The following is a 25,959-nucleotide window of genomic DNA, read 5'->3' as shown; positions in this document are numbered from 1 at the left end:
ATATGGTATCTCTAAAAGGACCCACAAAGGAGTATCCACAGAACGTGTAACCCTGCCATGGGAGCTATTTAAGCCACACGATAGTAGTTAATAAGATTAGGGACCCCAAGACCACCATTAGAATGGTGGAGATACATGGTTCGCCGAGCCACTCTGAGATGCTGGCAGTGCCATATAAAGGACATAACCTAGTTTTGCAGAGATCATAAAGTAAACATAGGGACAGAAACCATCAGAGTCCTAAAATAGTACAGAAGTTTAGGGAGAAATGTCATCTTGACAACAAAGATGCAACCTAGCCAGGAAATGGGCAGGTCTTTCCAAGATAAAAAGGAGAGTCTTTAAGGACCGGAAAAGGGAGATGTAGGTAGTTGAGTAAAGTGATTCATAAGAGTTAGTAAGGTGAACCCCCAAATTCAGCAGAAATATGGTGACCCAGCAGAAGGGAAAATTCTGCTGAAGTAGTGTAACCATGGAGGGGGGGAGGGAAAAGTTTGAAGCCTGGGATTTCTCCTGATTAACAGAAAGGCCTGATATAGCACCAAAGTCTTGCAAGACGGAGAAGAGGGAAGAAAGAGAGGTGAGCGGCTGAGTTAATGTGAGAAGGATATCATCCGTAAATAGGGTTAATTTAAAGTGAATGCCCGCTACCTCAACTCCCTTGATAGAAGGATTATTTCTAATGGGAATAGCTAGGGGCTTGATGACTAGAATAAAAAGTATGGGAGACAAGGGACATCACTGCCTAGTGCCCCTTGTAACTCCCAAGGATGTAGAAGAAAAACCAGAATAGGTTACACGAGCCGAGGGTTGGTTATACAAGACTGCTATCGAAGGAACAAAAAGCCGGACCAAAGTGCCATTCAGATAGAATATACTGGAGATATTCCCAGGAGACAGTGTCGAAGGCCCTGTGAATATCCAAAGAAAGAAGAAAGCCTGGCAGGGATCTGCGACGCATTAGATATAATAGGTGGACCACCTTTTGCCTATTATCTCCAGCCTGACAAAGCGGAGAGAACCTAACCTGATCCCTGTGGATGAGAGAGGAAAGGATTTAATTAGTTCTAGACTTTGGCACGTAGTTTCACGCCCGAAGAAGGGTGAAGGAATTGTCAAGATTTTGAGGCATTAAACAATTTAGTCAAGTGAGGGGCTAAAATAGCCTTACATTTCTTGTAGTAAAGGTTTGAAAAGCCATCTGGGTCTTGTGATTTATTAGTTTTTAGAGAGGAGATAGCAGAGAGGACTTCACCTTCAGTGATATCAGAATCCAATCCAATGTCACGAAATTAATCTGAAACAGTGGGGGAATTGTCTATCTTAAAAGAGTTTGTCTGCTTCAATGGAGTCAAACACAAGGGAGTTATTATAAAGAGAAGCTAAATGGATGCAGAACAAATCCACTATGTTATCCACTATGGGGATTAGCAGTAAGTTCCCATTTAAAAGTACGCAGTTCTACCACATAATGAAGGGAAGGCCACATTTTGAATTTTTTAGCCAACAGAGGCCCGGGTTTATTAGCTTGAGAGCAAAAGGGCTGATTCCTCCATCGAAGTTCCTTCTCCACCTTGGTGTTTAGGACAAGATTCAATTCCCCCGAAACCTGTGCTTTAAGAAAGGTCGAAGGGGAAGCCTTTCTAGGCAGTCTTGAGCTCAGAACGTCTGTGAGATAGGGAAAGGACTGCTCCTTCCCTCTCTTTCTTAAGAGGGGTGGCTAATCTAATGATTTCCCCACACATGGTTGCATTATGGACCTCCCATAGGGAGATTGGGGACAAGACAAGAGTCTTTGTTAAAACTAAAAAAGCTTTGCATGTGCAGCGCAGCTTGGAACAGGAAGGTTCAAACGTGAGAAGAGAATCGTTGAAACACCAATGAAGAGTGCCCTGAAGGATCAAATAACGACCCATCGGGTCAGCAATTTGTTTGTTTAAATAAAAATTATGTTGCGCCGAAATGCTATAACAGCCCCTCTTTTCTTCTCCCGAAAACTGTCATGGTAGAAATGAGTATAATGTTTACCCAAATAACGAGGCAGGAAGAAAGATAAAATTTGGTCTCTTGTAAAAACAATATGTCAGCCGTACAGGAGTGATAGTACCCCATGGCTTTGTTTCACTTCCTTGATACGTTGAACCCCTGAACATTATGGAAAATCTTTAATGTCAGAGGAACCATGGGCTTGGGAAGAAAAGGCAGAATGAATTTAGCTCCCAATAGATCAAAATTAGCATAAAGGAGAAGAAAAAACTTAGGGGTTGGCCACACCGGGAAGAAGAAAGTAAAGAACAGAGGGCGAAAAAAGACATTGAATTTGAAAAAGAACAGAAACTGGGAGAGAAGATAAACAACACTAAACTCTTACAAGTTCAGAATTGCTGAAGCAAGTAACGATTGCGCAAAGCAGTTATTGTGGGGATAGGTCATTCACCCTGGCACTAGGACATGTAAAGCCAAGACAACATGTACTGCCACAAGGGATCCCAACAGCAAAACAGGAAAACAGAAGGTGCTCCGAGCCACCCAAGATGAGATCAGTAGTGCAAATGCACGCAGAAAGGCAAAGATGTGAAAAGGACTAGGTGCAGACGGTTAACAGCAAAAAAATGATAACACACATAGTTCAGGTGACCCAACAAACTAGTGGGATGCCCTACAAGACAGTGCAGGAATGTCACAATGCAAAATAATGAGAAAGTTATATGGTAACAACAATAATAATAATAATGTACATTTGCATGAAACAACAGGGCTAGCAAATGATGAAGGGCCCCTGAAAAGGGGAAGTACGAACGCATTTACACTACATGATGTGCAACCCAGTGAGCATAAAGAAATGTAAACTATAGACAAGTAGCAGTATACGAACAGACCGCACTATCCAGAGAATTCCAATACTGCAGACTTTATTGAAATTTCAGCAAATCCAGTATATCAGTGAATAAAAGTGTATAAAGCAACAAATGCCAGCACTGCACACCCCCAACCAACTACAACCTCTCACATGTTTCACCCGAAGGCTTATTCATAGAGGTAACAAATACAGACCAGTATCTCACTTAAATGTGTTAAAAAACTCCACCCTGCACAGATGCAGGAAGCAATGCTCGCTGATGGATAGGTTAACTCTAACCGCTTATCACCATTAACCTTGCACTCCAGAAGGTCCGTGCGGTTACCAAGATCGTTGATCTCTTTGGTCAGATGAGCAGTAATTTCATCGGTTGCAGCTTTCAGTTCCGTCTGCAGCATCACCTTAAAGCGGTCTAAAAGATGTGCAAAGGCTGTGATTCACTGGCGGGTGAGGGGGAGCACTATCGGCCGAAGAGATTTCGAGTAGATCCAACGGAGTCTTCAGAGAAGATGGCTGTTCTGGAAGCAGGGGAGAGGACTTCATGATGCATGTGTTCAGAGCCACTTGGCGCGAGGTAGAAGTGCACTGATTTCTCTTTGATCATTGCGAGCCAGGGCTCTTTTGCCCAATGAGGCCAAGGAGATATGCCAGAGGAATGCTGAGGCAGGGGCAGGGAGGCAAAAGGAAGGAGTATGATGGATTAGACAGAGCTCAAGTGCCCGACTGATGAGGAACCGAGCTAACACATGTCCTCAATGCTCAGCGGCTCAGGCCCCGCGCCTAGCAATATTCAACTTCAATTCAGAGATTTCCCCCACAGTAATTTTTTTGCTGTTAGATGTTTTCAGTCCGATGGCCAGCATCATTCAACCCAGTGCCTCTGAGCGCAGTCTGTCCTGGACACACCACCAGCCTGTGACTGGACAGTGAAAAGAGAAGTAGCACAGCGATGAGCTCATCTCTCTGTCACTCTGATTTCTCCTCCTATCAGCATGCTTCTTGTTAGCACATAAACTTAACAGGTCCTTGTACAGTTCTGCTTCTTTCTCTCTCACTACAATCCTGCTGTACAGGGATTAGAAAAGGTGATACCAGGTCCAATTCAAATACTTACACTGCTTGTATTTGAAAAATAGATTCAATTATGTATTCATGATTGTGTCTCTTTTAACAGCTTAGAGTTCAGATTCAATGCTGACGTGTCCTATTGATTAATGTAAAGTGTTTTTTAATAACAGGCCCAACTATGAGATTTTAGTTTCATACTGACCATTAGAATACACATAAATGGACACTGGAGGCCTCTTTATTTACATCTGATAGTTGGCTCATAACTCCTCTTCAGGTCTTTATTGGACACTTTTATAGCATTGCATGTTCTCTGTCAGTCCTTTATGGATCGTTAACACCCGTTTCAGATTTTATGATGCCATTATGATAAAGCTGCAAGCATCAAAACCAATCCCCACATACTGCTGTGAGCGGCACTGATGAGAGTTGTTTTCATTTCTGTTTGTTTACATTTGTAACATTGATAAGATGACATGCATACATCTCTACACCGGTAGGTAGCCTGCTGTGCATTACAAAAGAATGTTGATGATATCTCTTCCTCCTATAGCTGTCTTTTGCTGTTTTGGTTTCCTCTGGAATCTTTCCTCTTAGTGGCACTAGAGATCTGCTGTTTAGCTTTAGTCATTTGTTCACTTTCATCTCTAAATAACATGTTTTCGAGTTAATATCGTGTGAAAAAATAAGTCGTTCTTTACCTATGACACTCTGTCAGTATCAGAAATCAATTCATTTATATCACGTATACCACAACACTGATAGGCACATAAAGCGTGCTGGTATGATCTATACAAGGCTGTGCTATTTTAATCCATGCATTAAGTCATATATGTATATTTACAAATCCTGTGGACCAAATTATATATGGCTGTCTCAATGTAAATGTGATTGGCTTGCACTTCTATACATTAGTACCTCCTGTATAGATTATATTCATTGTTTAGGCCGCAGAAGTCCTGAACGAGGCCTCCCTGCATGTGCTGACTGAGGGGTTTCAGTAAAGCTGTCTCTAACTGTCTATGACCCATTCAGCAGGCTATATAAACCCCAGTACATCATCCACTCAGCATGTTGCCTACATCGGACTCTCAGCTGCTTGATCTCAGCAAGGTAAGGGCCATATTTTCATAAACTGCAAAGAAGTTTGGCCAAGGCTGTTTTAGGTTCTATAGAAGAGAGAGGCAAAAGTTTCCTAAGTTTACATATTAAGTAGTAGACAGCAAGTGCAAAGTCTTCCTATATAGCTAAAATATCTTTATTATACACCACGGGCATATTCAAATATTCAAAGTAGTTTAGCAAAAAGCTAGGTGAGAATGATACATTGCACAATGTAGATGGCAATGGATAGTACAAAGAGTATGTGAGAAACAGATTAGGTTTTTATGAGAAAACTTTATAGGATTAATATTGAAACGTGTAGGCTTTCTTAGGGACTGTAAAGATCAGATGTAATGGGGTTGATTTACTAAAGGCAAATAGGCTATACACTGTGCATGGGAGTTTGAACTTTGTAAGAGAAGTTTCCCCTTAGTTTAGTGAATGAGGTGAAGCATTGCTGACTTCCATCTTCCAATCATGTGTAAACAAAAACACTCTTCTTTTTAGTTTTGTTGCACATGATTGGGTATGCTGGGTGAAGTTTCACTGAATTTACTAAGTTAAGAGCAAATTCCTTACAAAGTGAACAGTCTACTTGCCTTTAGTAAATGAACCCTGATATGCCGAGTACAGTAAACTATATTGTCCAATTAAAATGCATCTCATGTCTGATCTGACTTCAGTAAAGTAAAATGCTACTCAATTGCTGTCAAAATATATTAACAAACACTTCTGCACTTAAAAAAATGTTGTATTGCTACAGCTGCCAACACAAAAAAAGTATTATATACTTCAAACATTAAATAATTGAAAATGCTAAATAGTTTTCGATTATTTAGTCAATTGCTGTTACGGAACTTTGCATATTATGATTGCTCCTTACTTTACCTTACTGATAAAGAGTGCAGATGAACATGACAATGACTACTAAAGATTTGATGTCCGTTAAAATAGAGATTCGCTATCATGCAAATAAGAGCATTTAGGATTGAATAATAAATCCAGTGTTCCATCCTATTATCTCTTTCTGTAATGATATTTAAGTGCAAATGAATACATTCAAAAATCAGGTGTATGATTCAAGGGGTCTGGGCTGAATCCATATCTGGCTAATTTGGACTTTAATTTGGGTATAATTATAAAACATCCGATTAAAAAAATAAGATAATCAACATGCAAAATTAAAATATTGTATAAATATATACATATATATATATATACACACACACACACACACACACACAATGTTGGCCATTATGGTAGGACCGAGTTAAAAAGAGTAACTAAGTTATAAGACAATAAACTAACTTGTGTCCATTTATAGGACATTTCTCCAGGAGACCAGCATTCACATATCAATCATGCTCTCCAGCCAGTCAAATTACAATACCCAGGCAAACATTCTGACATGAGAAATAGCCTGATTTGCTCAAGTACAGATGACGGAATGCGCTTACAGCAACAGATCTGTCAACTGTTTAAAATATATCCGTTTCCCCTTGATTTTATGGTTTCAGTCAGAATATACGCTGCACTGTTTCAGTAAAAGCTTATATAACATTTGTCAGAGTTGGGTATTTGGAAAGCTAATCACTGATGGGAAATTAGATGGAGTTGTATCATGATGTACCAACCTTTAATCTGGAAACATGCAGATGATGTTTTTAATTTGGATATCAGCTTAATTAAAACCGCACCATTTATTTTCAATTTGGTATATATCTTGTGGCATAGCAGTGACAGGCTATCTAGTTTAAAGCTTCCATTTCACAGTCTATAAATGCATCAGATATGAGCAACTCTAGCAGAAGGCAAGGGCTATTAGTATTAAGGGGAAACCGTAGTGATTTCTAGTCAAGTTTATAAAGTTGTTTTTTTAAGGTTATCATCTTAGGTTTTTATAAAATTGCTTTTATTTGCACACAATCCATATGTACAGTTTTTTTGTGCTGTCTATTAAGAAAGCCCAGCATTAGCATTGCAATTGCTAACTGTTCCTGACACTGAACATTAAGATAGCACTGACTCACACTTGCCACTCACAAGTTGCACGTTTTACCCCTATAATAAAAATACTAATAAATAAAATAAATATATGTAAACAGAAGAAAGAATAACAAAGACTGATTGTTAAAAAATATACACATACAATGAGTAAGTTTCACAATGAACATTTCTAAATGTAAAGAGTCAGTTTTTCTAAAACTGATTTTGATTTTGTGTGGATACCATTGCGTTGATCCATCCATCACCCTTTTATATCTCTGTACAACTCTGTTGGAGAGATCATTGCATCTGCCTTCCCAAGTCTGGCTTATGGCATAGCCATTATAAGGGAGTTAACATCTTCCCAGTTGATCTAATGTATGTAAAGCCACACTTAGCAGCCAGGACCTGAATGTAAAAAGTTTATTCCCAGGAATCTAAAACGTTACAAGCATGACAAAATCCACAGGCTCTGATATGTTTCGCCGAAAAGGCTTAATCATAGTAGGTTTTGCCACATGAATGTTTTTTTTTTGGTATTAAATGGAAGTTGCTACAGCGGTATTTAGACTCCACCTGTCAAAATAGGAGTGAGACTCCTTGGTTGGAGGAGTGAGATACTCCATGGCAAGTACATTTTGCCACCATCATTTCATCCACAAGACAAATTTCAGTTTAGGGTGAGCTGTTTCTTTAAAGGAGAACAATGGGGTTAGGGCTTTTCCCCATAGTTCTCCTTAGGGTAATGGGAGGACACAAACTAGCGTCCTCCCATCACCCAAAGCTCAGTATACCGCGAGCTAGTGCTCACAGTATACTGAGACGCCGCAGCTGAAGCGGATCCTGACAATTATGTCTGGATCCGCCCAGCTGCGTGAGTGACAGCTGGCTCTGCCTATCTAGAGGCAGAGCCAGCTGTACCCGCCCCCTCCCCGTCCGTTCCGCCAGTCAGCGCTGGAGGATCAGAGAGGGGAGGCGGGAATCCAGTCCCTCCCCTGTCACGGCAGCATCGTTCACTCACTTCTCGATCCTGTCACGGCAGAGAGCCGTGACAGGATCGAGAAGTGAGTGAACGATGCTATGTGTTCGCTCTCTTTCCGCTCTACTAAGCCGACCTGTGACAGTTTAATTGTCACACGTCGGCTAGAACTATGAGGATGAGTGAAAAGCACTCATCTCATAGTTCTCCTTTATATTTCCCCTGTGTATGCATGTAAATAATGCAGCAAGTTTCCTTGTTAGGCAATAGTTTAAAGCCAGACAGACATCTTAATACCTATGTCAGTTGATTTGTGACTGGTTGCTATGGGTCAATGAACATCTTTTTTTTTTTTTTTGCACTAGACAACTAAAACAGTGATTTAGTTTCACTTACAATATAGCCTTTATCATGATCCCATCCATGCTGTGCTGCTAAAAATGAATTGTGCTTGAATAATAAATCATAGCATGACTGGCTAAGCTGGCACACTTCTCAATAATCACTTCTGCAGAGCAAGGGCATAACTCGGAGAAGATGAAATATAAAATATGCCACATTTTTCAATGACTTCATAAAAAAAAACAACTAAAAACATTGTTTTACCAAGAGTAATGTGCTCCAAATAGACATATTTACTGCAGACTTATTTTATAATGCTGAAAAATTTCCAAATGTAGCCTGCTTTTGTGTATACAGTGATAAGAATCATTGTTCTTTCCTGTGAATCAGAGTTAACAGTTGTAGCAATATACATAGATCTTTGATCCGTCTCTGTTTATGCATATAACTGTGACTCATGACAAGTCATATCATAATCATGGCCACCTGTGAACATAAATATAGAAAAAGCTAAAGTGAAACAGGGACAGCTACCATTACTTATTATTAGAGTGCATACAAGGCAGAAATGAAGATAAGGGTAAACTCTTTCTTTTACAATATAAATGTATTGACCATTTTAGCATAAATTACTGATGGTTAGATTTGAAATTAGATATAACTGAAAGTGAACAAGTGGGCTCAATTACTTTGTAATTTCCAGGTTCCTAAACCAAGGTTCTTAAGGGTTTTCAGGAATCCCCAATCCCTGACTCTTTGTTAGAAAATTATTAATCACATGGCTTCCTGGCGAATAGCTGGTTGGACATCTCCTCCCCTTGCACTTTCCAGTTAGCACTTTAAAAAAGTGGCTGTACTGGCCAGTAAAGAAATGCAGGACTGGGAAAAACCCATGCGGTTGACAAATGCATAGGGATTTAAAGATCTCTGGGTAAATGAGCTGGTGATCAGGCACCAGGAGGTGCCTGTGTTATTATCATTACAGGTATTTATGTAATGATTTCAATTTATGCAGCACATTATATACTATTCATTCACATTAGTCCCTGTCCTCAAGGAGCTTACAATCTACATACCACACACATACTAGGGCTAAATTAGACAGGAGCAAGTTTACCAACAAGCATATCTTTGGAGTGTATCCCTGATATAGATGGTGCTTTATAGATTGTCTGTCTGAAGGCACAATTAACAAATGCAGAGCTAGTGCTGGGCTTTCTTTCAGAAATTCCTAAATGCTCTGAAAACATTGTGGTATGAAAGCACAATGTATTAAACTAGTATATATTAGCATATGAATAGTATTACTTTGCTACTGAAAGTTCATATGGAGTCGCAAGGGCAGAGAAGTGTGTCCCACATATTCATACAATGTGCATATATTAAGTGCTTCAGATTTTTGGCAAAAAGGAGACTAGCGTTCCATCTGCTGGGTCCAGATAGTGGCAGTTGGACATGGGAAGTGATGGGACCTAGGGGGTGATTTACTAACCTAAACACACGCACGCACTAGGTGCGTGTGATTTTTACACCGCAAAACGTATTTATCAACCAAAAAGTCTCTAAAAGCATATTTCCACTAATGCCATATATGGAAAATTCATGCACATGATGCATATATAATGCTGCTTCACAGTTTAGACAAAAATGGTTAGCTCATGCATTTACATTCCTGCATTCATCAACGCAAGCAACACAATGTAGAGCTAATTTACACAACATCACCTTGCAATTCATGCAGGGCTTTGCACAACACACCTGCTGGGTGTGTACACACTACAAAGGTGTCTAGATTCCACCAATAGATCATGCTGGGAGTGAACACACTACAGAGGTGTATACTTGTTCGTGGCGTGTTTATAAGGTTAGTAAATCAACCCCCTAGTGTCTTTGCTAAAGATGTGAGCTTTTAAGCTTTAGTCCTGGATGATTGCCATGTAGGACTTCCAAAAACATAGTCCTTCACATATTAACACATTTACTTATTGTTCCATACTTAATCTGTGAGTCATTCTCAAACAGTACGTGTCTTTATTATCTCTTTCATGTGAGATTATTTTGTCTTGTGTTTACTTATTTCTAATACTAGCATACATAGACTTCTTGCATTGTAATGAAAATTAGATAGTGTATGAGTAGCAAAAGATACGGGTCAGAACATTAAGGGAAGAAACTTCAAAAACAGGATGTCTTGCTGCACTCCTAACCAGAGTAACCCCAAGCTGGGTGGGTGCTTGTAGTGACCACGGAAGGCACCGTGTGAATCACAGAATAAAGGAATAATGTCACCAGCACACCAGTTTTTGTTAGTCAATGATCCATTTTAATGGCACATTGCCATCCAATACACAAGCGCTTTCGGGGCCGCAGGGGGTCCCCTTCATCAGGCTCAGAATGACACTTCAATAACAGATACATCAACCTTATATAGGCATCAAACAGTGAGAGAAAAAAACAATAAACCACTCCCATACATAATGACATCACTGGATCCATTCCCTGGCCGACCAACGGCCCGGTTTTCTCCCTGCGCCTCGGTACAGCTGCAATGCTTAAGGTTGGTGGTGGTTTTCAAATTTTTGAATCTATTGTGGTGGGAATGGATCCAGTGATGTCATTGTGTATGGGAGTGGTTTATTGTTTTTTTCTCTCACTGTTTGATGCCTATATAAGGTTGATGTATCTGTTATTGAAGTGTCATTCTGAGCCTGATGAAGGGGACCCCCTGCGGCCCCGAAAGCGCTTGTGTATTGGATGGCAATGTGCCATTAAAATGGATCATTGACTAACAAAAACTGGTGTGCTGGTGACATTATTCCTTTATTCCATTAAGGGAAGAAGACACTGGTAGAAGATAAACTGTAGTTGCATAGCATGTTTAAGTTTAGGTCAATGGAAATAGAAAGATCACAGCAAATAAAGGTCTAAATGGTGAATTGAGCACTAATAGTATGAATGTGGCACGCTAGGCATAAATGAGATGGAGCTCCAATATATGTAGGAAAAAGATGGATTAATTTGACATTGGCCATGTTGTTTACATGAAGAAGATACAGAAAATCCTGGAGTAACATAGCAGTTATAAACGTTTAAATGTAGTAATTGATTTTGTGTACTTAGTTCTTCCCATTTGCTGATGGAATTGCAAGAAAAAACAATTATAAATCACATCACAGTAAAATAAAGTGAGGACTTAGTGTATTTAAACTATTGTAAACTATTTACACCAATTTGTTACATGCTACATAGCCTATTCTATTTACCTTTTTACTTGCTGAAAAATCACAGCTAGCTTTCACCTTCTATGTAATGTGTCTGTACTGTGCTGACAGATTTCATTATCTGTTGTAAACCAGATCTGGACACTATCTGTCCTAACAAAGGGATAACGACCTCAAGGCTTTGGTGGTACTTGTATGTTAATGTCCTTTTAAAAATCTGCCCCTCAATCTCTTCCTCATCTGCACATTGCCATCTATTCTAAACAATAGATGCTGTCTATGGTGCCCTATGTATAAACCTTCTTCAAAGAAACGACTAAAAAAGTAAGAATTAAAAAAAAAACCTATTGTTAGGGATGCTGTGTGAATGGCAAGACATACATATGGTGGGAATCTCTGTAATATTACTGTAAAAGGTGGAAATACACTTAAATTCAGCAATAGGCTTTTAAATAATGTAGGGCTTCCTAATCTGGCCAGGGATGAAGGAAGTAAAAAGTTTCTGTATGGTCCTGAAACATCAGTGTGACATCTATATCATATGCCTGGTCACATGCATGGCAATGGTACTCTGTCCACAGTACATACCTACTTTCCGTATGCTTCCCTCTGACTACATTCATCCCTTGTAGCTGAATGGACTGGAAAGAGAGCAAATAAATTATGGGTATACAGTATGCTGCAGGGGAAGGAAGCAAACATGTTGCTTTGCCTACATGCATGTTAACATAGCATAGCATGGTTGCATGGTCACAGCTCACAATCTGGTATCAGGAATAAGAAGTTTTATGTGCACAGGGACACAAAGAGGAATGCCAGATTGGCTATTTATTATAAAGGGTGGTGCGCTAAGCAAACTCTGTATTGCAGACTTACGGGATACCATGTGACCATGTGAACACTTTCCATTAAAGGCATTATTATAACTGAGCACCCTTAGAAGACACCAGACAAACACAATACTTTTATAAATAAATTAAGTCAATTGATTTCTATAAAGCCAAGAAAGGGTGCTATTACTCAAAGACATGAAAGCAATAGTATGCGATGCACTCATATACTGTATATATACTGCATATTATGAAGATAAAAGTGTTAAATAAAAAGTCAGTATTAGCAATTTGTAAATAATGTTCATTTTTCTTTCTCTGCAGGACAGAGCCAATATGACTCAACATTGTACTAAATTTGCTGGCCACTGGAAGGTATTTTTCTTCTGTATTTACGGTGCCTAAAATACAACACAATTTGTTCTAAACTTACATTTAAATTTATAAATATTATATATCTAGCATTTCATTGTGACACTGCAAACAAAGGCAAACTATGCAACAACAACAACAACAACTGATCTTGAAATAAGACTCCCAGGTAAAGTTAGTCACCAAATAGCCATACCAAATGTTTAATAGGCTATTGCTAAATGTCAAGGATATCCAAAAAATGAAAGATAATTTCAGTGTTGGCTAAAATCAAATGGTTAAACAAAATTCACACTTTTTAGCCTTCCAGCTAAAGCTGCCCATACACTTTACAACAATTGCACGACTTTCGTCTTGCGATGGTTGTAAGGTAATTAAAAGCTCGTACGTCCATCTTGGACAGGCAGATCGTACTTGTGATCATCGCAAGCTCTCCCCACTGAGGGGAGGGCTTCCGATGATTCCAATGCTGTGATTCCTATGCGATGATTCCGATGATTCCAACGCTTGCGCACATCGGCCCTTTGCGGCATTTGTCTTACGAGCACGCCACTAACCGGCCGAAAATCATACGATTTTCGGCTGGTTTTCCAACGTGCTTGTAAGACAAAAGACGTGCGACTGTACAGTAGAAACGGTCGCACGCCTTCCATACACCTGCCGATTATCGTACGATCACGGGATTTCCCGCGATTATCGTACATAATCGCCAGTTGTATGGCCACCATAACAGAGATTTGGGAACAAATGCCAAAAACATGTTTACATCTTAATTTAAAGGTGATAGCGAATACCTCAAAGGTGCTCAGTAGGCAGACTGGGAACCTCGGCCATGAAATCTCAGTGTCCATCCAAACCTTCACTGGTACATTAGCTATTGTATGTTCTTCAAAACATTCTGATTTGTAGCATGAAGATGGTCTAAATTAGTTCCGGCCCCACACATTCATGGAGGGAAACATAAGCATTCAACATTTAAAATGGAAATAAAAAGCCTAATTATAACAAGCAATGGTCCTAATTTTAAACAAAGTTTGTAATAATTGGGCCAATTTTGATCTCCTGAGAGTGGATAATCAGCACATCTAGAGGAAAATTTCCCTGGAAGTAGATATAATAGAAAAGGAGGAAAGTGTCATATGTGTAGAGCTGTTGCCGTAATGCAAAAATGACAGTGATCCCAGTGTTCTGATAACTTGGTAGATATCTCCCCAGACATTCTTTAGGAGTAATCTACCTGTCCATGCCTACCCATAGACTATGAACAAACATTTAAAGAACTAGCATGTAACAGGTTCTAGACCTAATATAAAGTACCAGGCAGCAATGAGCACTTTCAAAGCTGGAAGTTCGCTTGAATACCAGTGTCAAGTGTTCAACTCATCCACCATTGGTATTCCTTTTTATTAGATTAGGATGATCAGTGGGGCTCCACTGATTGTGGCTTACACGTTTGCTGGGTCCTAGGGCTGTGGCTTGGGAGAAAGAGGTTAAATATATACTAAACTAAGATTGAAACAGGTGAACAGGAAAGACAGGCAGGATCACAAATTAAGATCAGAAAGGTAGAAATATCAGAATATACTGCATTGCCAGATGATTCTAATTAAGAGCTGGCTTTCATAAAGGAACTGGAACCGAATCGCTTGGTCTTTTTAGAGCTGGAAGGATGTCTACTTGTGTGATGCTCAATATTGCCTTGCTAGCAACAGCATGGATAGGAAATAAAAGAAGAGAAGGACACAACCAGCTGCAATAGGGTTCAGCAGACAATGGAAAACAATAGACTAAACATAAGCAATACACATTAGAGGACAGACACCTAATTAGGGCACTGAAAGGGGAAACAAGATGTAAGAAGAGGGATAGTAACCAAGGCAAATGACAGGAAACACACTAGATCAGGGGTAACCAAACTCCGGCCCTCCAGCTGTGGTGGAACTACACATCCCATGAGGCATTGCAAGATTCTCACAGCCACAGACATGTTCCCGGAGAGAGATGCATCATGGGATTTGTAGTTTCACCACAGCTGGAGAGCCGGAGTTTGGCTACCCCTGCACTAGATTATAATTAGGGGGACACATGCAGGAGCCAGGGACAGAGGATTAACAAAAGTAGGATTGTAAACAAACTAAGAAGTGGTACAATGAACAACACTGACCAGATAGGACTTGGATCAAGAGAGGAAAAAAAGGCAAAGGGCACGATTCACTAAGACAGGAATTCAATAAAGAAGGCAAACAAAAAAGGTGCAAATACAAAGAAGGCTTAGAGGAGACAAATGCAAGTGCCAAAACAGAGCAGTGCACATAACAGAAGCACAAATCAAACAGATCTTGGATGTGATCCCAGGAAGTGCCACACTTGCTTGTTAGTTAAATTTCTGACTGATTCCTAATGCCTGTCAAGAGACTTTAGTGGAGACAGCCCTGTAGCCAGCACATTCAGAACAGATCAGCAATCTGCAATCATATTTCAAACCTAAAATATTAAGTGTACATTCTAAAGAACCGCATATTTCAGGCCCTCATATCTGCCCCTCTACCCTTATCAATTTTCCAAATGTAATTACAGGCTTTAGATGCAGATTTAGTGTTCTCCTCGTTGCCAGTGGGCAGTGTCTATGTGCAGCATCAGTATAATTTCTTCTAAAATATTTTACAAGCATTGGTAATAGCCATGAGAATACCAGCTACTGTATGTCCATTATTCTCAATAGGAATGCCCAACACATGGTTACATTTTACAAGGCACCGGTAGCATTGCCTTGTAGGTTTAGGTTAGAACACAGCTTAAAGATATAAAAAGCCAGTGGGTGGTTTTATCAACCTATAACTGAAATGTGAGTTTTTTTATGGACTGATCTCTGTCTTCTACACTGACTTTTATTCTTCTATGCAGAATTCCTGATCTGAATATGTGCTCCAAAATAAGTGACTTAAAATAGTAAAGCCTTTGAATCAACATTACAGTCGGACAATTACCATTTTCTGTAGGGAATTGACAGGGACCATGTCTTTTAGTACAGGTTTATGACATTTCTTACTACCTAAGGATAATACTACTCACAATTGCCGATTTGCTCGTATGTCACATTGCTATATCAATACTGTATGGTCATGTCATTTGTATATTTGTACACACAGAATATAAGGGGCTACATGACATTTTGGACCACAAATAACCAGAATAAATTTAGACAGGATTTGTAAGCTAGTTGTAGCAGGTTATAAGTCTCCCAGTATTTATTATAAACTATTTCCATTTAGAGATGGCTTCATTTCTACTCCCGATGGCATAATAACAGAGTGGTCAGGTCATTTGAGCATTGTCCAGTTAAAAGGATCAACAGGCGAATTTCACTTTCCCTGTGGGATAAAGACATACACTTATCCTGATCAGTTTTAATGTAATTTTTATATTCTAAATACTGTATAGAGACCAATACTTCATTTTTACCATAACTATACAGAAAGTACTTGCCACATACATAATTTACTAGGTCAGCTATCATTACCCATAATTCTTAGCAAACAACATTGTGATTCCAGATAAACAGGCTGCTGTAAACCATTACTCCATGCAGACATCTATTCCCTGAGGTCTGCGCTAGATTTATATCTCTAAAAGCATTATGTTCTGCTCAATAAAAGTCCTAGGAAAATGAAAACGCTGATAGCCCAAACTACCCTCCAGACTCACCATGACATGAGGCTTAATTAGACAAACTGTACAAATGATATCACTGGCCATGCACTGGTGTTTTTCTTCTGTCATTCAGGAGCATCACTAGGGAAATCTTATATACCTTTATCACTGCCCTCATCTTGCTCTGTGGCTGTCTGTCACTTGTGCCCTTGTATCATCATGTGACTTGCGCTTTGACTTCTTACTGCTTCCATTTCAGATCATTGCCTGGGATGAAGAATGTTTCCAGGGCCGGAGACATGAGTTTACATCTGAGTGCTATAACATCATGGAATATGGATTTGAAACTGTTCGCTCATTTAAAATAGAGAGTGGAGCGTAAGTATTAATACTGGTCACACATGTTTAACGTTGAACTGTGGACAGGCTCTAGACATTCAAATATTTACATATTCCTAACAGGCAGTACATAAACTTTATAATAAGCCCTCACTGACCTCTGCAGCTGCAGAAAATATGGAGCAATTCATCCTCAAAATTCACAATAAAAGTGGTGAAGTCATTCTTATCAATTCTCAGTACTTTCTTTCTTGCCTCTTCCAGTGCACCTGCTCTGAGTTTTCCCTGAGGGCCAGTTCACACCATTCAGTGCGTTAATTTCAAAGTTTCATGACATAAATGCACTAGACTGCTTAATCAAACCCTTCCTGCAAAAATAGTGCATGCACAATTATTTTCAATCGCCCCTCACTGGAACACAGGGCATTGCGGTATCAGGCGTTCCAGTGTGGGCGATCACATTATGAGTGGGAGGCGTGTCTGCGGTTTTGAAAGAAATAACACCATCATGCCCCCTCCTACCCCAGAATGCGGGAAGGGTTTGATTAAGCGGTCCAGTGCGTTTATGTCACGGAACTTTGGATGGGCCCATAGAGAGAATGTAAGGCTGGTAGGCTGCCAAGTCACTGCTGATAAGTCGCAGCAAAAGCTACGAATTCAAGAAAATGAAAGTGAACTTGTTTCACTGTGTAATTTGAGGCTGAATACTCTGCAGTGCATGTAGCTACAGAGGTCAGTGAGGGATAATATTTACTGCTGATTAAGAATATGTAAATATTTGAATGTCTATAGCCTGGTCACAGTTCTAATTTAAGTTTTTTTCTATAAAAGCAAACTAGAGAGCAAAGACTATGTTCAAAGACCAGTAAACCTTTTCCTGTAGTGAGATCAGTAAGAAAATAAAATTGGTTGTAACATGTTACTAAACTTTGTAGTCAGGGCATTTGCATTGCCTCAATAAATTATCCAGCAAATGGACTGAGCCAACAACTGTGTATTGCTCTAGCTGTTAATGTATGGTGAAAAAAAAAAAGCCATGCACATGACCCCTGCCAAATGCTGTTGGTTGGGAAGGAGGTTGGATGTTCAATGTGAGATAGCCAGTAAAGCCCTGTTCACATTGAGCGATTTATCGTGCGGTAATTCCCGCGATATCGCGGCAAATTACCGTGCGATATCGCGCTCCAATGCATTTCAATGGGGCAAAGGGTCCTGCTATCGCGGGTCGTGTGTCGCTACAGCAGGACCCTTTTTGGAGCGGATTTAGCCACGATTCAAGCTTGCTCAATGCAAGCTTGAACGCGATATCGCGCGGCAAATCTTGCGATATCGCGCAATATGCATATCGCGCAGTGGGAACGGGGCCTAAGTGGCTTTGCCTGAACAGCCTTCGGCAGTTGGATTGTTTTAGATGGAACAAAGAAAATTGAACAAAAGAGAAATACTAGGAAAATTGACTGGCAGAACGGACGGGGGAGGGGGCGGGTACAGCTGGCTCTCCCTCTAGATAGGCAGAGCCAGCTGTCACTCACGCAGCTGGGTGGGTCCAGACATAATTGTCAGGATCCTTCCTGCTGCAGCGTCTCAGTATACGGCGAGCTGTAGATCGCGGTATACTGAGCTTTGGGTGATGGGAGGATGCTAGTTTGTGTCCTCCCGTTACCCTTAGGAGCACTATGGGGAAAAGCACTGACCCCATAGCTCTCCTTTAAACGTATTTTTTAGGTATCCTGTGTAAATGGGAACACATAACAAACATATAGTGGGAGGTTCTCATATGTGACTGCAAAGATGAAAATACACTGCAGCAAAAAAGTATTCTGTATTGCATGGTCTGCAAAATCACTTACAGAAACTTGCACGTTACAATTAGTTGTTCACAATACAGTGTAGTTCAATTCATTCAGACATCGCAACTAATGTCAAGCTCTTAACAATTTAGCATAGTTAACTAAAAATTAAATATAAAATATTCTGTATACAATTAAAAAAGAAAAACTGCACAAAATATTAGTCTTATACAATTGCCTTTTTCCTGTCAGATAACACAGGTCTCTAACACATGCAATGTAATCACAGTCTGCATTATATTCCCACAGCTGGGTCGGCTATGAGCACTTAGGATTCCAAGGTCAGCAGTTTGTGCTGGAGAGAGGAGAGTACCCCCGCTGGGAAGCCTGGAGTGGCAGCAACGCTTACCATGTCGAGAGAATGACCTCCTTCCGACCAATTGCCTGTGCTGTAAGTACACATTACATAGCAGTCCACAGGGGGCCTCTGATAATAGTTTTCACTTAAACATGACAGGATAGAGTAAGGTTCATACCGCCTAACAATAATGGCCTACAAATATAATGACATTTAGAAGCTATTGGTAACAGATTCGCCCTTGATTGCCCTAAATTTTATTATTTTCCCTATGCCTGCACAAATCGTATCTCTATATGTAATATGGAACTGACTGTTTTCAATATAACCAACATGATCACTAATAACTCAGCTTAGAGATATTGTTCCATATCATTATGGGCTACATACAGGGCAATCTTTTTTTTTTTTTTTTTGCGGGGGGCTAGGGAACCGGGGCTACAGTTAAAAATTAATATACTCTTGTTTATTTTTCCATGGCATTTATCTGGTATTCGTTTTCAAAGATAATAATCAATGCATATGCGTCTTTAGACTTCTAGTCTCTAGGATGTTAGTGAGCCTGCTTTCAGAGATTTTCTCTGTTTGTGTCTTCTTCAACGGTATTTATTTATGGCATTTAGACAGTGCCAACATATTCTACTGCTCCATAGAGACTCGTGGAACACACAGTCTAATGGGCCACGCACTCATATATATTCTAAAGCCAATTTATAACAGAAGCCAGTTAATCTGCCAATATGTTGCTGAAATGTGAGAAGAAAGAGAATCAGCCAAAGAAAGCCCCAGTGGGAAAGCTAGACATTCTGTCACCCGGGGCAAAGGTTCAGAGTTGCTTCCCCCCAAGGGAGGACTTATCCATCCAGTCACCCAGTGGCACCTGGGGCACATGCCCCCACCCAGCCCTGGAAAGCACACACATATACTGTAGAAGAACATACAATTCTAGGTGATTAGGTATTGGATCTGAACAAGTGTGTCAATAGAATGAAAGCTGAAAGAATAAGGATACATTTTTCTTTTTTGCTTTTAAGTTTTTAATAAAATGCTATGCTTACCAAAGCAGACCACTCCAACCTACCAGGAATATGGACTAGGGTGTGCACACCAAGACATCCGCAGGTTAAATTGTATATCTGTGCAAAATAAAACTACAAATATTTAGAAAATCTCTGCAGTATGTGTATATATTTCCCTATTTATTTTATCCCTTTAAAACACTGCATGTGCAGAAAAATATTTGCCAGAAATCCAGTGTGCTACTAACTTGCTGTTTAAAGTAGTATTAAACTATCAAACCTTTTTGCATTAATGAATATAGGTCAAACAAATATACATTGTCCAACAAAGTATTTCTTGACATTTTTTCCCAAACACTTACAGTCATCATGTGTTCAAATAGCTGGCTCCAACTCACTCAGCCCGTCTTCCCTGAACTTCCTTTTTAGTACAAGATCACAAGGAAGGGCCATGAGGAGGGAGGAAGAAGGAGCTTGGGGGAGGGGACTGACTTGCCTTGCTGTGTCTGTTTGTGGAGACACACACAACTTACTAGACACACAACAGTGGCTCCATAGGACACTGCAAGGGAAAGGAGCCACCCTGAAACAGAAAGTCAGGGCCAGTGCTCAGGGGACCAGCTGATTCTGCAGGAAGCTAAAACCTTTAAACATCAAGGAGCAGCTGACAGCACAGTGCCTCTTCTGTACTGACATGCCAATTAGTGTTGTCAACACTGCGTAGTTCTCTGATGGACTACAGAACCCCCCCCCCCTCTCCTCACTGCATGGGATGTCAGTACAGCAGAGGCAGATTTGTCAGTGAAAACTAAAAGATTTCTGGCAGATCAACAGGTATTTTTCTGTATTTGCACTATTTTAAGTAGATAAAACATGCGGATATGTGTCTGTATTACAGAAATGTACTGAGCATGTTTTATTTTATTTTGCCCAGACATACACTTTAACTTGTAAATCTCTTGGAGTGTACATACTAGTACATGTTTGGTATCTTGGAGTGTAAAGTAACAATGCCTATTTAGTTAACTGAAATCTCATTATTGTTTACAGAACTATGAAAAAGGTGGCTGTAGGTTAATATATGAAAGTAAAAAGTGTAACCTCAGGGCGTGCAACAATTCAAATACTTACCCTGGAGGTGTATAATTATTAAGATTATTTGTTCCTGTACTTAGTAAAGAACAGTAGACAGAGAATCTTAGAGTAGACAATGAAACAGTCAGAGTAGTATTTAACTGAAGGGCTGGCAAGCTTACCTCTATTATTACAGTCAGGTGCTTAACATAAAGGGTTTGCACAGTTATTATAGGGACCCCTGTGATGATTATCTCCTGACCTTGGCCACAGTAGTGAACATAAAAAGGGTTCTGTATGATGGTAAATCCAATCAAAAATGGCTAACTTATTGATAGGATGGATTAATAGGCTCTCACTGCCTTTTTGTATGTCATGGGGGCCCCAGCAGACTCACTTTTTCTGTTCCAACCTTCCATTCAATTTCCATCTTCCCATAACAGCAGAAGTCTAAAGGCCCATTCACACTAGCCCGTACGCTGAAACGCTGCGTTAGTTTGTTGTGACACCTCCTCTAGTGTGTGTTGTAACGCACACTGCTGGAGCTGTCACTGTTTACACTTTTGGGGCCGGATTAACACAGGTCACTGCTAAGACACATAGAAAGCAATAATTTTCTATGTGTTCCATTCAAACCACAATGCGTGTGTGATGGGTGGGGTGCTGCGCTGCAGTAAAATGCAAACACGCTGCATTTTATCGCAGCACACTGTGTGCCACTGCAGGTCAACAAACGGCAGCACAGCATGCTGCAGTCTTGGCTTCATAATATTAATAAAAAGCCAGCAGGGAGGGAGTTCCTCTTTGTGCTGACCACAGCAGTCTGATGGTCCTATGAATTAAATTAAAGAGATCTCACCACCAGACACTGTGAAAAAAAAAAAAACACGGTGCCCAGTTGATGCCAAAAAAAGCAACTCTGAAATATTAGTTTTGAGCTTATTGACTGTGAGAAGTATTTTTTTTTTTTAATCTATTATATTTTTATTGAAAGAGAACTATTTTTTTTTTAATGTGACTTGTGGAATATTAGGAAAGACCTGTCCTGTGCGCCTTTCTGCTGTGCCCTGACAAAATAATTGGCAGCCTTCTTAGTTGTCAAAAGCAAGGCAATAAATGCACATCAACAATAGTATCAAGTCATATTTTGGAAACTTTATTGTTAAAGCTGCACTTGGCAAACTACAAACAGCCTAATTTCTAGAAAAACTGGATTGATCTTCCATCTAAACTGATCATGTATCAATGTACGGGGGCATGTTTCAACTGTCATCCAGTGTTAAGGGGGACTTCTACTTCCCTCCAATGTAAGGGAGGCACTACTCCACTAACTACCAATGTTAGGGGGCACTACACTGACCACTTATGTAAGGGAGTACTACACAAGCATCCTAATTTCTAAAAAAACGGGATAGATTTCCCATCTATACTGACTATGTATCAAAGTCAGGGGAGAATTTTCAACTGACATCCAGTGTTAGGGGTGACTTCTACTTTTACCACTAATGTGAGGGAAGACTTTTCCACTAACTAGCAATGTAAGGGGCACTACTGCATTAACTACCAATGTAAGGGGGTACTACACCGACCATCAATGCAATGGGGTCCTTCTTCACTGACCACTTGTGTAAGGGGACACTACACTCTTCACAGTCTGTTTCTTTTCTGGTCATTATTATTATTTGTTTAGTCTCATGATAATTATTGACAATCATTTTGTCATATATAGCAGGGGGGTGTTGTAAAATTATCTTCTCTCCTTCGCCATTATTTTTCGTATGCTCATTTCTTTATTTTTTCTGCATCTACAACACACTGATCACTCTAACGTATCATGAGTTCCTAGATATAATAATTTTTTAGCAGAGATTTCCTGAGAGCTAAAAATAATTTTTGGGTTCCTCCAAGTTGAAAGGGTAGATAAAGGATGTTCTACTGATTTGTAGGAGGAAGTACTGCTGCTCTGAATATACATCATAATGAATCCCTTCACATCATAAAAAACCCATTACAAGCAAGAAAGTATTCTTAATGCATAATTTAAATTATATTTATATTAATAAATAATGATAATAATTTAAAGATCAATAAGTGTAAGCAGCCAATGAGTCCCTAATACAACCCAGCAAATATTACAGCAATACTAAAGTCAAAAAGCCCCCTCAAATTATGTTATCTCATAGTTTTCTGTTATCTGGGGCAGCTAGGTTTGAGAGGGCTGATGGGTGTCTCTGCTTCTTGAAGTCCATGCTGTGAAATGTATTCCCACTCTCTGCTTGCTCTATTAATTTTCAAATTTTCAAGGCAGGTTTATATCTGCCTGATGGCTGGAAGTAACTTCTTAGTACTGCCACTTTAATTCATCAGACTATTTGCGTATGAGGGACAAATATGAGTCTGCAGTGGGTGTGTTTGAGAATACATCTCCTGCAATACTAACAGAAAAGCAAAAGGGGTTCCCAAATCACCAGGTTACTGACAAAACGACGAGGTGGACTGGTTTGGCATACTACTAGTTGAAAACAAAGCCCTGACCAGGTAGAATATGTGTACTATGTATATATCAATGCTTTTAAGTTTTAATTGGAGATTTGGAGTGTACTCCTGATGCTCACTTAAATTTAGTCTTCAAAAAAAAACTGAAGCTCAAGTGTAGGTGTAGTGAAGGTATTTGTAAGTGTACAACCTATTACACTATGGCGTGCTATGCTGGGTCCAGCAGTGCTACAACTGACCATTGGTAACAGTTTGAGGATACTTTGTCTTGCATGATAACAGACAGTAGGGAACTTATTGCATTAAAGTGATTTTTACCAGGTTACTATAGGTTACTGCCATTTTGTAATCAACAATTGCCCTCTTGTACCGTATATTGAATAAGGTTGATACTATAAAAGCTTCTGCCCTTCTCAAGGACACTGAATGCTTCTCTAGTGACAAAAAATATCTTTATTACTCCCTCAGAACCATCGTGAGTGCAAGATGACCATCTTTGAGAAGGAAAATTTCCTGGGAAGAAAAGGAGAGTTGAGCGATGACTATCCCTCCCTGCAGGCCATGGGCTGGTGTAACAATGAAGTTGGCTCTTTCCGTGTTCAGTCTGGCGCGTAAGTCATATGTGCATACAGCATGTCATAAAGCTTAGTGAATTAAAATGTATATCGGGTAGAATTTGTTTAAAGTTAAACTCCACCTTTTAAGAAAAATAATGAATACACACATATTCATAAAAGAAAAAAAATTGTATTTTTTTTCCCCCAATGAATCGAGGGTGCAATGCTCTGACTCCTGCAGACTCCCAAGGTACGGACATTTAGTAACAGTGATGAAAAGAAGTATGAATGGACTACAAGTCTGCACTTATCTTCCACTGAGAACTACAAGTCCCTCTGCTGCAGTATCAGATGGGACTTGCAGTTTCTCCCTCCATAGATCCTATCAAAGGATCTGAGAATGGATGATGTGGCTCTGTGGGGGTGGAGCCATGCACAGCTGCACCACATTAAAAAGAAAATAGCAGCAGTCTGTGGGGAGAAGAACCCTGCTATGCAGGCAAGTGGGGAAGAGGGGGGCATGATGGAGATGTGCGGATTGCGATGTGACCATGTTTCATGTTACACCTTGAATATGGGTATAACATGAAACATGGTGTGAAAGGTGAACTTATCCTTTAAAAAAGATATTCAATACATATCTAGAATACATGTACACAGTATGGAATAATACCTGTTAATCTTCCAGAAATCTAATGTGCTCCTAACTTTCTGTTTGGGCTGATGGCACAGTGCCTTTTCAGCCTTGCCTGCTGCACTACAGAACAATGCCTATCTCCACCCCTCCCTGTCCTACTTCACATACATTTACTTCTTTCCTAGCAAAACAATGCTGCTGTATTGGATCCCCAAAAGCCTGCCCACATACTGTGTGTAGGGATGGGACTCTTGGGAGATGCAGTTCTGGGGGACAGGTGGGGTAGCTTACATTGGTAGGAACTGCCTGTGATGATATCACAGGGTGTAATACCAGCTGGTTCTTGCTACAGGAACAAAGTAAAAGAAGACATAAATAATACTGGGACATACTGTAGAGGGGGAGATATAGGTCTGGGGGTAAATGTGGGTAAGAGGTGGACACATTTTTTAAGGTTTATGTGTCATTTCAATAGAAGTTTACCAAGAACATATAGGAACCTTGCACATCAGTATCCAACAGTCTGCATTACTTTGTAAGCTATACATCTGTAAATCACAGACAAAGAAAGTGAATGTAATTCACAAGCTACATTCACCTGATTAACAGACCAAGACTTTTTCAGGATTCTTCCTTAATGTTGATTACATTAAAAACATAGATATGCATCTGTGGATAGGACTTAGAAATATATGTATCTGATTTATTTCAATTACCCTACAGTTGGGTGTGCTACCAGTATCCTGGTTACCGCGGCTTCCAGTACATCCTGGAGTGTGACCGTCATTCAGGAGAATACAAGCACTGGAGAGAGTGGGGATCTCACGCACAGACCTTCCAAATCCAATCCATCCGCAGAATTCAGCAGTAACTACCTTTTACATGGAGATACATATTTTAACCTAAAACAAATGAAATGATGCTTAACGTCAATAAAAATGTTGTTTCTTTTGTTTACCATCTTATAAAGCCATGCTCATTTTTTTGCCTGGATTTGAATGTAGTGGACTTATGATGCAAGTAAGCTGATTACATTGGACATACTGGTCCCGAGTGGTAACCTTTGCTACATAATAGCAGACTTCCTCTTCATGTATAAGATTATGAAGGGATCATTCAACTGGCTGTATACTGTATACAACCTGTATACTGCATCTCCTAATAGTGTCTTTGTGCTGAGCAGTAATATTACTCGAGAACAGAAAAAACTTTTTAGCAAAAAGTCAGCCCAGTCAATAGACCCTCGTCCCTTGAGATCTTTTGGTATCTGTTGAAC

General features: G+C 39.8%; 1 protein-coding gene across 1 annotated transcript; it reads left to right on the top strand.

Annotated features, from left to right (window-relative positions):
- The first annotated feature begins 4,964 nt into the window (after positions 1-4,964).
- Positions 4,965-25,599, top strand: CRYBA4 (crystallin beta A4). Its single transcript, XM_018564945.1, has 6 exons — positions 4,965-5,041; positions 12,715-12,765; positions 16,673-16,791; positions 18,852-18,993; positions 23,958-24,100; positions 25,407-25,599. Exons 1-6 carry the CDS (start codon positions 5,000-5,002, stop codon positions 25,552-25,554), a joined length of 645 nt encoding a protein of 214 aa, XP_018420447.1. The 5' UTR covers positions 4,965-4,999; the 3' UTR covers positions 25,555-25,599.
- Positions 25,600-25,959: the final 360 nt, after the last annotated feature.

The sequence above is a fragment of the Nanorana parkeri genome, unplaced genomic scaffold, assembly GCF_000935625.1.
Source record: "Nanorana parkeri isolate BGI_ZX_2015 unplaced genomic scaffold, ASM93562v1 scaffold798, whole genome shotgun sequence".
Lineage (NCBI taxonomy): Eukaryota > Metazoa > Chordata > Amphibia > Anura > Dicroglossidae > Nanorana > Nanorana parkeri.
The sequence above is the reverse complement of the archived record's forward strand: the minus strand, read 5'-3'. Positions and strand labels throughout refer to the sequence as shown.